This window comes from Rhinatrema bivittatum, chromosome 3 (genome assembly GCF_901001135.1).
Source record: "Rhinatrema bivittatum chromosome 3, aRhiBiv1.1, whole genome shotgun sequence".
NCBI classification, from domain to species: Eukaryota; Metazoa; Chordata; class Amphibia; order Gymnophiona; family Rhinatrematidae; genus Rhinatrema; species Rhinatrema bivittatum.
This window is the reverse complement of record NC_042617.1, coordinates 340,899,127-340,915,016: the sequence shown is the minus strand read 5'-3', so window position 1 is coordinate 340,915,016 and position 15,890 is coordinate 340,899,127. Positions and strand designations below refer to the sequence as shown.

General features: G+C 47.1%; 1 protein-coding gene across 1 annotated transcript in view; it reads left to right on the top strand.

The window, feature by feature from the left end:
- Positions 1-1,060: 1,060 nt before the first annotated feature.
- MCHR2 (melanin concentrating hormone receptor 2) overlaps positions 1,061-15,890 on the top strand; it is a 359,314-nt gene continuing 344,484 nt past the window's right edge. Inside the window, exon 1 of the mRNA XM_029595365.1 lies at positions 1,061-1,264. Within this exon, the coding sequence (XP_029451225.1) occupies positions 1,245-1,264 (20 nt within the window). The 5' untranslated portion in view covers positions 1,061-1,244. The remainder of the gene's footprint in view (positions 1,265-15,890) is intronic.

Genomic DNA, 15,890 nt, shown 5'->3' with positions numbered 1-15,890 from the left:
CTGTTTTGTTCACGGAGACACACACACATACACATCTTCCTTTCTTTCCTGTTTTAATTTTTTAACCCTAGTGCCCAAGAGATTCCTGACTTTCATTTGCAATTATGTCCTTTTATCTTACAGTCCCTCTCCTCCCCCCCCCTTCAATAATACACACTCTGATCGACTGATGTCAGTTGCTGTCCTCAGTTTTAGTAAGAAGGTTACTTACAGTATATGGGAAATGTGCTTCTTTGAGAATAGGACCTCTCGGAGCAGTCAAGATGTCTGAGGATGGGTCCTGTTAGGTACTGAGAGGTAATGCACGCTAGTATCTGTAAATAACTCTTCCTTATTGGTCCAAGATCAGATATCACAGCCTCCAAAGTATCCTCCAAGAATTGTAAGTTCTGATGTATGCAGCCAGTAATGCTATCCATGAATACTATTATGCTGGTCTGAGTTGCTTGGCCTAGGTTTCCTGGCTGGACTTCATCTTGTTACCAGAGAGCCCAAGTCTCCCAGATGGTTTGGCAGATGCCTGGATTGTTTGCTTCCTCTTCCAGCTCTGCTGCTGGGTTCACGAGTCCACTGGTATTAGCTTCTTGCACAATTCAGTTAAAGGTAATTCAGATGATTTTCCACGCAAAAGGGTGCACAGGTTCAACCGTTCCTAGCTTCTGGGAATGACCTCTGGAGTCTGGCATGTAACAGCTCCCCAGATCCTCCCTGCAAACGCCTGGATCTTTCTTCATAGGCAGGATCCCATCCAGAGACTGCTAGGATCCTGTGTCCTGTCCTAACTGGTTTCCAAACTATTTTCAGGAGGGAGGAAATAGCTGGCAGCCATTCCACCCTAAATCAACTCAGTGTTTCTCTCTTTCTCTGGGCTGTAACTTCCCTTATTCTCCCAGTGCAATCTAGCCTGAGGTTTCTCAGCCTCTGGCTGGGTCTTAGCAGCACTCCTTCGGCACCACCTAACCTGCTGCTTTCAAGCCCCAGTCTCTGAACAAGAGAAAGGAATCTGACTGCTGCCGAACAAGTGTCAGTCATTTCCTGCGTAGTACTTCTTATGAACCGCGACTCCCAGCAGCTCATCCGAGTTCTTTCCTGACTGATTTGTCTGTGTCACTCAGTCCTGTTGTCTCTCCAGGAACAGCAGACCATGAATGGGCCAACTTTAATGAACTCCCACCACGGGTGGTTATTTGCTTTCTGGACGATGGGGTGAGAAAGGTGAAGTTCCTGCACGCAGCTTCCCTGAAATGAGAAGGTGGAAGCAAAGGTAAATACGACAGAGAGCTATGCGTCTAATAACTGCCGTGGTTCTGCTCTGCTTGTGCTACCTTTGACCTTTGCATTATTTAGAAGGTGCCAGTTTTGGCGTAACTTCTTTTTCAGAGTGAGCTGCGAAAGGTGGTTTCACGTGCTGCAACACTTTCTCTTCACCTCCGCCATCCCAGTCTCTCTGAATTCAACAATCCAGCACCTGTCCTAATAGTTGCCATGTTGCCTTTTCATAGGTAGGGTTGTTGCTGTTTGAATCCTGGGAGTTTGTGCTGTTGTGGAAGGCCAAGTTGGTACATGGGTGTCGAGCGTGCCTTTTCCAGAATTCTGAGCTCCCTACAATTTGTTTGATGATCCCGATTTGTACACATTCACAAAGGGGTACATTTTCAAAAGATGCCAGCTGCTTACCTTTGGGAGTTGGGGAGGAGGGGCTAGACACAACCTCCTGATAACGTACCCCTTCTGTGTGACTAAATTTAGCTGCCTTTTGTCACTGGGTGGCTATATTTAGCCTCTCAAAATGTGGGCATTGCTGGTGGTGTGGTGTGGTTGGGGCAGAGGGGAACTTATCCAAGGGATTGCAAGTTTTCAACCAGATAACTTGCAGTTAAAATGTCTCCTAAACAGAGCCACCTTTCTCACAGGCGAACAGTATGCTGAAAACCTAAGTGCTGTGAGTGAAAGGGAGTTTGTTTCACGCTTACTGGTGAAGACCCCAGAATGTAAATATGCATTTCTGTATTTTAAGTAGTAAGGAGAAACATCCTAGTTCTGCTTTGCACTCCTTGATGGATAATTGGTTTCCAGAACTGGATGTTCAGGGTTTCTATTGGTGTTCTGGCTCATTCTGTATAGTTTGGGGTTGACTTTGCTTCCATATAGGAGAACTGGATAAACAATGCCACCGAATAATTTAACAAAAATATTAAAAAGGGAATAAGTATTCTACAATTTTATTCAAAATACTTGAAATATTTCTATCAATCAACTAGTAAATGAGAGATCATACTAGTGTACAATATACAATATAAAACCTACACACACCACATCCACATTTTAAAATGATGGCACCTAAATACAGCCATACAACTCTATATGAAATGAAATATAAAGTTTGTGTATTATATACATTATTTTTCTGTATTTTGTACATAACACTGTGTGTATGAGTTCTAGGGTTGTATGGCTGAGGGAGTAAGCAGAATGTTAAGTGATCTATGATAGCTCTTGGAGTGTTTGCATGTCTGGCAGTTAAGATTCAATACAAAAAAATTCAGAATCATTAATTTGGGGTGCAGAAACCTATGGAGTGAATTTTAGATCGTGACCCACTCTGGCCAGATCTGGTATCTGTTGAGCTGTATAAAAGAATCAATCAATAAATAAATAAATAAAGAGTTGCTCGTTTTAAAAGGCCCATATACGTGAGTATCTGTGCCGAGTAGAACAGACCAATAATGTGCATGTAAGTGCATGCGCGAGGAACAGAACGCATGAAAAAAAGGGGTGGATTTGAGGTGGGTCGGGGGTGTTTTGGATCGGGGCCAACATTTTCACGCGAAAATCCTGATCTTAGAACTGGCGAATGCGGCTCACGGTGGGCTGTTAGCCCCGCATATTTCTGTTCTTGATGAAATGTAAGTAAATCTGCATAAACCTCTTTTTAGGCATAAAACAACAGGGTGAGGGGTCTGGGTAAACTGGAGGGAGTGCAGGATGAAGAACCAGAGGAGTCTGGCTAACCTCGTGATGGACTGGGCAAACGGGTGATTAATTGGTAAAACTGGGAATGTCTTTCACGCGAGCATATTTTAAAATCTGCTTACTGCGTGCGTTAAAGCTGACAAAGCCCTAAAGAAGATACGTAAACTATGTTTTCTCGTGTAACCTCTTAAAATTAGGAGCACACATACACACAATGGGTGTATTTAAAATCCTGTGCGCGCAATTGCACACACGATTTAAAACTCCTGCATATGTGTGCTCGTTTTAAAGTTATTGTCATAGCGAGTAGTACACAGTGGGGAATGAGATGCTGCTGTATAGCAACCAGGAAAAAGACCTTGTGATGACCATGTTTGATGAACTCAAGCAGTGTGGTAAAGCAGTAGTCAGAGCCAGAGGGATGCTGAGGGTATAGGGAGAGATAGCCAGTCAGTCGAAAAAATGAGGTAATAATGTCTCTGTACAGGTCATGTGAAACCTCATGTGCAATTCTGGAGGCTGTACATCTGAAAGGATATAGACAGGGCTGAGGTGATACAGAGAAACTGCCATTGGATGAGACATAAGGACCTACATATGTATACCTAGAGGAGAAGAGACATGGAGAACATGACAGAGACTTTACACTACTTGAATGATACAAAGAATATAAAGAAAAAATCGTTTTCAGAGGAAAGCATGATCTATAACAGGGGTGGCCAACTCCAGTCTCTGAGAGCCACAAACAAGCCAGATCTCCACAATGAATATGCATGAGATGCATTTGCATAAAATGGAGGCAATGTGGGCAAAACTCTCTCATGCATATTCATTGCGGAGATCCTGAAAACCTGGCGTGTTTGTGGCTTTTGAGGGCCAGAGTTGGCCATCCCTGCTTTAAAAACATCACAGTATGAGTTTCCAAGGGAGCAGACTCAACAGCAACATCAGAAAATATTTCTTCAAGGAAAGAGCGGTGAATATATGGCATAGCCTCCAAATGGAGATGATAGAGACAATAGGGGGGTGCAGCTAAAAAAATTGTGGTTCAGTTTGTTTTAATTTTGAATGGTTTCTGGGACTTTTGTTCTGAAAGTCCTATTTGTTTCCACTCATTTTTTTGTTTTGCAAGTAAATGTTGCTTGACACACATAATATTGAATTGTGTGTGCATTTACATGAATAAAATCAAATGTTATGAGTATAAAAAATATGCATGCACAAATCTCCCAAGCTGAATTGAATGAATGCACATCCCTAAAAGGAAAACAGTAACTGAATTCAAGAAAGCTTGAATTCAGCTGGGGTCTATGGCAGAGGTCAGCTGGGGTCTATGTCATTGTACCAGGAATGAAATCGGGCAGAATAGAAGGGCATTACAGCCCTTATCTGCCATCATACTCTGTTTCATACAATATATACAAGCACCCAAACTCCTGCACTTATATCCTTCAGTCATACTCTCTCTCACACACACACACACAGCACACACACCATTAAATTTATTAGAGGAGACACAGAAGACAAAAATTAAACAATTTAGTATTTATTGATAAATATTTAAAAAATATCTTGGACTTCAATCTCTGACTTTTTTTTTTTTTTAATTTGTATGAAATTGCAATGAAGAAACTATAACATATATAACTGTAGGCAAGACATGGAAGCCTACAAAACCCAGGAAAGAAAAGAGACAAAATATAAGAATGGATAGGAATGGTGGAAGCCTCAATGAGACTCATCACAAAATACATAAATAGCACATGCCTTTCCTTTGCACACAGCACGGAGTCATGCCCAAAGCACTGAATCAAAACTAGGATGCATTGCACTGAATCAAAATTAGGATGCATTGCATACATGCAGGCACAAAGCGCATAGATACAGTCATCAGCTATGCTGTGTGTAAAACCTGAACCTGTAATAGACACATAATAAACCCAGACTATCTACCACACCAGCATGGCAGCCAGACACAATCATCATGTAAAAACACAATTGTATCGGAAATATAATCATTCAATGTATCAACAACACTTTTATTAAATCAATTTTAAAACTTGAAATTTGTGTGTGTTTTTTAATTTTATAAGATTTATTCTCCTAAACGCTTTGGACCGTTCATAACACTCCGCGGTGTACCAAGTTTGTCAATTTTCACTTGTATGTCTACCGCTCGGAGTCATTTTTAAATAATCATCAGGCCACTGAGCATATTTTTTCAAAGTCTTTTTTAGTGACAAATTTTCTTTTTCTTAAAAGCAGAAAAAATGGTACTTCCCTTTAGCAAGAAAACTGACAGACCAGAGCGGTAGACATACAAGTGAAAATTGACAAACTTGGTACATCGCGGAGTGTTATGAATGGTCCAAAGTGTTTAGAAGAAGAAATCTTATAAAATTAAAAAACACACACAAATTTCAAGTTTTAAAATTGATTTAATAAAAGTGATGTTGATAGATTGAATGATTATATTTCCGATACAACGTATCTTTGTAACATAGACAAGTCTTTGATCACTGGACAAACTACAAGCTTGATGTTGGTAAAACACAATTGTAGCCATGTTGGCTAACAAAAAAATACAGGGTGTTCTGAATCCTTGAACCACTGTGGTATCGATGATGCCGGTACTTGTCCCTGGTGGTACCCAGGTAGGACAGTGCACTGCTCCAACCATAGAACTAGCAGCAACATATTAACCAAGTCTGAGTCAATCTGGAAAACTCAAAAGCGAAACATCAGTTTCTTCACAGCCTACACACAGTTAAAACTACTAAAATGTAACTCTTACTGTTTACTGTCACTCTTGTAGTACATATTGGTTCCATCAACATGGATGGCTGGAAATGCATGAGAAAACATCACCTTGGGTACAAACAGGATATATTTACTAAGGGTATAGTACGTGAAAAACACTGTTTGTTATGCAATATTCCCTTACCATGGGGATATCTCATGATACTTGTACAAAAACCAACACCGCACTGAAATGAGATACTTTGCATGCATACAATTTTCAAATGTATGCAAAGCAGCTCTTCCATACCTAATTTCATGCAACTCAAGTAACATGGCTTGCCAAAAATAATGCACATCCCGATGCACCCTGCATGTCATTTTAAGGGCCAGCTGCAGTCCTATATAAGAACATAAGATATGCCATACTGGGTCTGCCCAAGGGTCCACCAAGCCCAGTATCCTGTAGAACAGGGGCCAATCCAAGTCACAAGTACTTGGCAAGTATCCAAACATTAAATAAATCTCAAGCTACTATTGCTTATTAATTAATAGCAGTTTATGGATTTTTCCTCCATAACTGCTATTAAGTTTATGGAGGAAACTTAATAGCAGTTTCCTCCATAAACTTCCTCCATTAAGTTTATCCAAACCTTGTTTAAACTCAGTTTTTATTTATTTATTTATTTATTTATAGGTTCTTCTATACCGCGGTACATATAGCAATACATCACCTCGGTTTACAGTGAAACATTAATTTAGCAACAGGCTTTACATGTAACAGTATAAAATAAACAGTAAAACAATTAATAGCAACAGGCTTTACAGAAAAACATGGGTTTCAAATAATATGCATACATATCGAACAATAGAATATTAATAACCATGTATTTGCAGGAGCAAATAATCTATCTGAGGCAAACCAACGTTTCATTATATATAATAGCCTGAATTGATAAACCATGTGGGGGTGTGGAGTTGCAGATAGTAAATATTGTCGAGTATAAGATCTTGGAGAAGGTAAGGAATCATATGGTATTGCTGAAGGTTAGACGAGGTTACACTAACTGCTGTAACCACATCCTCTGGCAATGAATTCCAGAGCTTAACTATGCGCTAAGTGAAAAAGAATTTTCTTCAGTTTGTCTGCCCAGACCCTCCCTGGGGTCTGGGTAGACCCACACTCACCACTCTGCCACCTCTAGAGGCAGCCCAGCAGGGATAAAAGTAAAAAAATAAAATGGGCCATTTTGCAAGATGGTGGTGATTGGCCCAGAGGCTAGAAGGTGCTCCAGGCCCCAATAGATTACCAGGAACCAGTTCTAAGTTATGGGCATTCCAGAGGGTGGGAGGGGTTGGGGGGAATGCCTTCTACAGAGGTGGGGGTTGGATCAGGTGGGAGGACTGATGGGGGACTAGATTGGGCCAAGGTTACTTTTCTTGACAAGAATGAGGTTTGGGAAAGGGGTCAGGGGGTCACCATGTGACATTTTATTGTAAATGTTAGCATTTTCTCCCTGCTAGGTCATCTTGACACGGGACAGAGGTTTTAAAAAGTGGGAGGGAGGATTTATTTGGGGCTACTGTGGCCCTTTAAGACGATGGTAGCTCCATGTGATGATTTTCCTGTTTCCCCACAATATTTTTGTCTCATGGAGGTTTTTCATGTGAAAAAATATCATGGGGAAGTTGTTGAGATATTTTTTCATAAGAGAGGAAAAATACAGTGGAATTGCCCCCCTCCCTATGTCCTTTCTCATGATAAAATATTGCAGCACAGTAAATGACCTCCTTAGCCCTCTAGAGATAGGAAAATACCTACAGTGCCTGAATGTAATCTGTTTTGAAGTGCCTGAAAAAGAGGAATATGAATTAAATAAAGAAACAGAGGAGGAAATATAGAGTGTGGGCCACAGCGATGAAGATGTTGAGTGGTGAGATGGAGATGAAGAAATAGCGGGGGGAGATAGAAGGCTAAGAAGAGGCAATGAGAGCGAGAGGTAGAAAGGTGAAGATAGGGTGGGCAGCACTTGCATCTTGGTACTCATTGGATCCACTTCGCACATCTGTTTTTACACTGTGCTCAAAACAAAACGTCCAAAGGGCAACACTTTGCAGCATAACCATTCACTTAGGAGCGGATTTTAAGAGCCCTGCTCGCGTAAATCCGCCCGGATTTACGCGAGCAGGGCCTTGCGCGCCAGTGCACCTATGTTCCATAGGCTTACCGGCGCGCGCAGAGCCCCGGGACTCGCGTAAGTCCCGGGGTTTTTCGAGGGGGGCGTGTCGGGGGCGTGTCGGATCGGCGTGGCGTTTTGGGGGCGGGATGTGGCGTTTTGGGGGCGGGCCCAGGGATGTGGTTTCGGCCCGGGGCGGTCCGGGGGCATGGCTGCGCCCTCCGGGACCGCCCCCAGGTCCCGTCTCAGCGCGCTAGAGGCCCGCTGGCGCGCGGGGATTTACTTCTCCCTCCAGGAGGCGTAAATCCCCCGACAAAGGTAGGGGGGGGTCTAGATAGGACCGGGGGGGGTGAGTTAGATAGAGGAAGGGAGGGGAAGGTGAGGGGAGGGGAGGGCGAAAGCGAGTTCCCTCCAAGGCCGCTCCGATTTCGGAGCGGCCTTGGAGGGAATGGCGGCAGGCTGCGCGGCTCGGCGCGCGCCGGCTACACGAAATCGGCAGCCTTGCGCGCACCGATCCAGGATTTTAGCGGCTATGCGCGTATCTACTAAAATCCAGCGTACTTTTGTTTGCGCCTGATGCGCCAACAAAAGTACGCGAAGGCGCGCTTTTTGAAAATCTACCCCTTATTATTTCTAGATCTCCATTAGATTCATATTCTGAATTTCCTCCAAAGTGAAACACTATTGCATAAAACGTCAATGAGGTGTTACGGTTAAAATAAAACCCTTTTTGAAAGGACACTGTCATGCCAGAAAGTGGAAAAACACAATAGTAAGAAATCTTTAGGGGCAAGGAATGGCAGAGTGCAGTAGAGAAGAAGAATTTAGCTCACATCTATTAAATGTTTAAAAAAATAGATACAGTAAGTATTTCTGCAGCATTTCGATGACATAATATCCAAATAATGCTTAACTGGTGATCAGAGAGGAAGAAAAAATCTTTAACTTGTTTCCATATAATCAATTAATTTGACCGAGCAACCAGAGAGATCAGGGGAGAGCATTGGATGTAGTGCACTTGGATTTCAGCAAGGCCTCTGACATGGTTTCACACAGGCAACTTATAAACAAACTGAGCACCCTTGGTACAATTTCTATCATGACTGACCGGGTTAGAAGCTGGTTGAGTGGGTGGCAACAAATGTTAGTGGTAAATGGAGCGCACACCATGAAAAGGGGGATTACTAGCATTGGACCATAGGGGTTTGATCCTTGGTCTGGTTAAATTTAACATTTTTGTAAGTGATATTGCCGAGAGTCTGTTGGGATAAGGTTTACCTTTTTGTGGATGATACCAAAATCTGCAACAGCGTAGATGCCCTGCAAGGGGTGGAAAATGTGAGGATGGATCCAATGAAGCTCGAGGAATGTTCTAGAGTTTTGTAGCTCATATTTAATGGTAAAAAAATGCAGGGTCATGCGTTTGGGTTGTAAAAAACTGAAGGAGCAATATAGTATAGGGCAGGGTGGCCAATATTTTACAGACCAAGAACCAAAAAATCAGAATGCACAGTGCCAAAAAGCCATACATATTGTTTATTACTTTTTAACAGTTAAAAGTTTAATGATAATAATAATAGTAACAGCATTGTCGTTACTTTGTTAGCACATTCTGTCGCTCTCTCTGCCATGGGCCAGCGGTCAGTCTCACTCTGCTTCCCTTCTGAGTGACAGAGTCCAGCTTCCCTTTGCCTCTCTCCTCTGCTGGGTGCCGGGGTCAGCCACATTCTACCTCTCTCCTCTTCTGCATGTCAGTGTTGCGAGTGTGGACCTTTGGCCCGAGGTGGTGTTGGTGCTATCTGTGGGAGAGAACCCACAGGTCCCCATCGTCGGGAGGTGAGGCTGGATAGGAAGCAGAGGCCAGCAGGAGCTTTGCCACTACCAGCCCACGTTCCCCGCAGGTTGAGCCCTTGGGTGCTGGGGCCGGCTGGTCTTCGGTGGACTTCTGCATTGAAGATCCTGTGTAGCACGGCCAGACAAGGCGGGCGGCAACCAGAAGCCGGTGATCTGAGGCAGGCAGCAGAAAATGTGGTTGGGTTCGGTGCAAAGAGAGGCAGGCAGCAGAAGATGTGGTCAGGTCCAGTCCAGAGGTCAGAGGTAGGTAGCAGAAGATGTGGTCAGGTTCAGTCCAGAGATCAGAGGCAGGCGGCAGAAGACATGTCAGGAAGCAATCCAAGACAAGAGCCAAGGTTCATCCAAGGGGAATGGAGCAAGGAACAGGAACTGGAGCTGGGAATCCTGAGCAAGAACAGGAACAGGAACAGGAACTGGAAACTGGTACAGGCACAGGAATGCAGGAACAGGATCAGGATCAGCAACTCAGAACACTGGAAGAAGTTAGCGAGGAGACCTGTTGCCAAGGAAAGCTCTATGCCAGAGCTTGCCTTATATACCCAGAGCCTCCAACATCATTAGGGGCCGCGGGAGTTTTTCACACCGCGGCTGCTTTAAATCCCTGACAGAGGTATGCGCGCCTAGGAGCAGGGGCCGAGGAAGAAGGTGGTGGCGGCATGCTCCATGCGGCGGCATCCACCTGCGGATGGGAGGCGGCAGGAGTCGGCGGAGGATTGTCCCCGGTCGAGCTGGAATGGCAGGACTGTGACAGCGGCTGCCCGCCGCGGCTGAGGCGAGAGGGGCTGAGAACAAGGCCTGGCGCTGGGAGATAGGGGCTGGCATCCTGAGGCTGGAGATTGTAACAGTACTCCCCCTTACGCCCCCCCCCCCCCCAGAGGTCTGGGTTTGTTGGGGTGACTGGTGTGAAACTGTCTCAGTAGTTCTTTATCCAGGATATTGGCAGCTGGCTCCCAAGAATTTTCTTCAGGGCCGTAACCCTCCCAAGAGAGGAGGTACTCCCACTTATGGCCTCTCATCCGGACATCAAGGATTTCACATACCTGGTAGGTGGGGGTCCAGATCCGTAGTAAGCAGAGGAGGTTCAGGAGGTTTGCGTGTTGGCCACAATAGGATCAGGGGCTTGAGTAGTGATACGTGACATGTGTTGTGGATCATCAAGGAAGGCGGGAGATGGAGCTGGTATAATACTGGTTCAACGCATCTGGTAACTGGGAATGGGCCAATACATTTTGGAGCCAGGCGCTGAGAGGGTAGTTTTAGGCATATGTGGCATGTGCTTAGCCACACTTTATCTCCAGGATGAAACACCTGAGCCAGCCTGCAATGGGCATCGGCCGTTCTCTTAATGTAATTGACAGACTCTTGGAGCATTTTTGAGGTGTGGGCCCATACCGCGTGCAGGGCCTCAGCAATGGCTTGGGCAGCTGGAGAGGAGATGGACAGTTGAACTGGCAGAGGTGGCTAAGGCTGTCAGCCATATACAATGGAGAATGGTGAGGCTCCAAAGGACTCGCAAATTTGGAAATTGTGAAAAAATTCTGCCCAGGGCAAGAGTTAAGACAAAGTTATCCTGCTGTTGATTGGAGTATGCTCTTAAGAAGGTCTTCAAAGAGCAGTTGGTACGCTGTGCTTGGCCATTAGCCTGGGGATGATATGTGGTGGTTAGACATAATTTCACTAAGAACTTCTGACAGAGAGCCCGCCAGTACCGAGCCTCGAACTGGGGTCTGCAGTCAAAGGTAATGTATTTAGGGAGTTTGTGTAGCTGGAACATGTGGATGAAGAAGAGGCGGGCAAATTCGGGAACAGACAGCAATGTAGGAAGTGGAACAAAATGGGCCATTTTGGAAAGCGATCCATGATTACCCAGATCGTGGTATGGCCATTGGAATTGGGAAAGTCCACCATGAATTCCATGGAGAGATGACCCAGGGCACTTTAGGAATGGGTAATGGTTGCAGAAGCCCCCACGGCTGTCCCACCGAAGCCTTCTGTTGGGCACATGTGGGGCAGGAGTCCACGTAGCCTTGGGCATCCTGGATGATGTTCGGCCACCAGTAATAAAGATGGAGAAGGCTTAGAGTTCAGGCATGACCGGGATGCCCAGAGACCTGGGAGTCATGAGCCCAGCGTAATACCTTCTCCTGGAGCCTGTGGGAAACTACCATCTCCTGACGGGTACCAGGGTGGATGTGAGCAGATACATGCGTACCAGGTTGATGATGTATTGTGGCATATCTGGAATGACTTCAGACTCAAAAGAGCATGAGAGCGCATATGCTCACAAATTCTTCTCTCTAGGGCAGTACTTGAGATCGAAGTCAAACCGGTGTTGCGCTCCCTTGAGCCAGGGACACCATTCCTCCATGGCCAACTTAATGGCAAGTAGTTCAAGGTCGCCGACACCTTAGTGGCTTACAGTGGGAGTGAATTTGTGGGAATAGAATGAGCATGGATGAAGTTTGCCTTTGGGAGAGCACTGGCTGAGAATGGCTCCGACCCCCATGGAGGAGGCATCCACCTCAATGACAAAAGGTCGACTGGGGTATGGGTGTTGCAGGCACGGCTTCTTGAGGAAGGCCTCCTTGAGGGCCTTAAATGCCGAAATGACCTCAGGGTTCCAGTTTTTAGGATCCACACCTTTCCATTTAAGTGCAATAAGGGGTGCCGCGATAATAGAATAGTTGGTTATGAACTGGCAATAATAGTTGGCGAACCCCAGAAAGCGCTGAAGCGCGCACAAGTTGGAAGGCTGAGGCCAGTCCCAGATGGACTGAAGTTTGCTGGGGTCGATGTCGAAGCCGTTCTTGGATACTATGTAGCCAAGGAAGGGTAGACTCGGCTTCTCAAAAACATATTTGTCCAGTTTGGCATACAGGTGATTGTCACGAAGATGCTGGAGAACTTGGAGCATGACCTGGCGGTGCATCTGCAGATCTTGAGAGTAGATCAGGATATCGTCCAGATAAATGAGAACTTTATTGTACTGGAGATCCCAGAAAATCTCATTCATCATTCACTGGAAGATTGCCGGGGCATTGAAAAGGCCGAAGAGCATCACAAAGTACTTGGAATGCCCATCCCTGGTGTTGAAGGCGGTCTTCCAGACATCCGAAGGGCAAATCCGGACTGAGTTGTAGGCACCTTTTAAATCCAATTTGGAGAAGATGGTGGTGCCCTGCAAGCAGTTGAATAGCTCATTTTTTAGCGGCAGCAGGTATTCATCCTTGCGGATGTTGGCGTTAAGGCCCTTGTAGTGAATACAGGGGCACAAGGATCCATCTTTCTTAGTTATGAAAAAGAAGCTGGCCTCTGTGGGAGAGGAGGAGAGCCGGATGAAGGCCTTGGCCAGATTTTCCTTAATGTACTCGACCATCACCTTGGTTTTGGGAACAGAGAGAGGATAAACCCTACCCCTAGGGTTCAGGATCCCAGGAAGAAGTTCTATGACACAGTCAAACTTCTGGAGAGGTGGCAGAATGTCGGCCATCTGATTAAAAAACACATCAGAATAGTCTGCATATGGAGCTGGGATTCCGGGGATCGTCGTAGACAATGGGAGAGACAGGGAGGCCTCCACAGGCTTGATGGGTTTTAGGCAGGACCCCCGGCAGAAAGGACTCCACTCCAAGAGTTGCTCAGTTGAACTGTGGGGAGTGGTGTTGAAGCCAAGGAAGGCCCAGGACTACCGGGTGGATGGACTTCTCCAAAATGTAGAATTCGATATCCACGTGGTGGAGGGCTCCGACCTGTAGCTGAATTGGTGCGGAGACCCGTGAGATTCTCTCCGGCAGGGGGTTCCCATGGATTGAGGTGATGGTTAAGGGAACATTGAGCGCCTTAATGGGAATAATCAGGTGGTGTGCCAGGTTTTCCCACAGGAAATTCTTGCCAGCCTCTGAATCGATCAGGGCTAAAGTCGGGCAGGAGCAGGAGCCGCAGGTCAGCTTGCTGGCAGGGAAAGTCGGAGAGCCGGATTGGCTGCGCCTAGGGTCAGGGCCCCTGCTGGCCCTAGGCTGGGGAGTTTCCCAGATGATCTGGGCATTGGGATAGGTGATGTCCTGCTGCATCGCAGTATAGGTAGAGTCTGGACTGTCTCCTAAGAAGACGCTCCTCGGGAGAAAGTTTGCCTCATCCCAACTGCATGGGCTCTTTAGAGCTGTGAGGGCTCAAGGGCCTCGAGGGGGACTTCTCTCCAGTGGAGGAATAGTGAGCAGACTCCGAAGGCAGATGATGAGAAGGGTGCAGTTCTTGGCTGCGCTCCTGGGCCCAGCGATCAATTCGACCGGTCAAGTTGATTAGTCCCTCAAGGGAGTCTGGCAACTTGCAAGCTGTGAGTTCATCCTTCAGTTGCATAGACAAGCCTCCCAGAAGGACGGGATGGAGTCAATCCTCCTGCCAACACAAATTCGTGGCCAGCATGCGGAACTCAATGACATAGTCATTGAGAGGTCGCCGGCCCTGGCAGAGGTGCAGGAGGTCGAAGCTGGCATTCACTGACCTCCCCGGGTCATCAAAGGTCCTCTGAAATTCTGTGACAAAGCGAGGCAGGTCCTGAAGGAAGGCATTGGAACATTCCCAGAGCGGGGAGGCCCAGGATAGAGCTCTGCCCTTGAGTCACGAGAGGATGAAGGTTGTCTTGGTCATCTCATCCGGGAAAGCAGCAGCCTGCAAGGTGAAGTGCATATAGCACAGGTTTATAAACCCTCTGCATAGCTTTGGGTTGCCATTGAATCAAGGAGGTGCCTGTAGCAAAATGGATGACCTCTGCGGTGCCAGCTGCATCAAGGGGCTGGGCATCGACACTGGCGTGGTGGCTGGAGCAGGACTAGAGTCCAGACGAGCATTGAGACACTTGATGGAGGTTGCCAAAGCCTCGAGGTACTGCTGCTGCTGCTGCTGGATCTTGAGGGCCAGGCCCAGAATGGCCTGCAGGGTGGATGCCTCAGCCGTGCCCATAGCCTTAGCAACCTGTTGCGAGAGTGGGCCCTTTGCCAAGGTGGTGTTGGCGCTACCTGTGGGAGAGACCCCCACCATCAGGAGGCGAGGCCAGACAGGAACCAGAGGTCAGCAGGAGCTTCACCACTACCAGCCCACATTCCCCACAGGTTGAGCCCTTGGGTGCTGGGGCTGGCTGGTCTTAGGTGGGCCTCTGCATGGATGATCCCATGTAGCACGGCCAGATGAGGCAGGCGGCAACCAGGAGCCAGTTGTCTGAGGCAGGCCGCAGAAGATGTGGTCGTGTTCAGACTAGAGGTCAAAGGTAGGCGGCAGAAAACGTGGTCAGGTCCAGTCCAGAGGTTAGAGGCAGGCAGCAGAAGATGTGTCAGGAAGCAATCCGGGTCAAGAGACAAGGTTCATCCAAGGGGCATGGAGCAAGGAACAAGAACTGGAACACAGGAACTGGAGCTGGGAATCCGGAGCAGGAGCAGGACCAGGAACTGGAAACTGGTACAGGCAAAGGAACGCAGGAACAGGATTAGGATCAGTAACTCAGGAACACTGGCAGAAGACAGTGAGCAGACTTGTTGCCAAGGTAAGCTCTGACTGCCAGAGCTTGCCTTATATACCCAGAGCCACAGACGTCATCATTAGGGGCTGCGGGAGCTTTTCCCGCCATGGCCTCTATGCATGGAGACCCCTGCTCCATGGCGCGCACACCTCTATGCAGAGGTTTGCACGCCTAGGAGCAGGGGTCGAGGAAGAAGGCGGTGGCAGCGTGTTCCATGTGGCGGCGTCCACTCACGGATAGGAGGCGGCAGGAGTCTGCGGACTGACCCTGGTCGAACTGGAAGGCCCGGGAATGGGAGGATTGCGAAGGCGGCTGCCTGCTGCGGCCGAGGAGAGAGGGGCAAAGGTCGAGGCCCAGCGCCGGGAGGTAGGGGATGCCGGCCTGCGGCCGGAGATTGTAACAGCCAGGACTAGCCACACTGCCTTTTCCTTCTGCTGTGGGCCATGGATTAGCCACTCTCAGCGAGGGAGAACTGCAAGCAGAGCTATAGCACAGGATATCAGCATTTGGCCTGTAGGCCAGCATATGCTCGCAGCCCTGCAGTGGCCCTGCCCCTTGCACAGGTTTCCTTGGTTACAGGAGAAGGGGGCAGGGTGCAGTAGGATCTGTCAGCATGTGCCTGCCGCAGGCCCAAT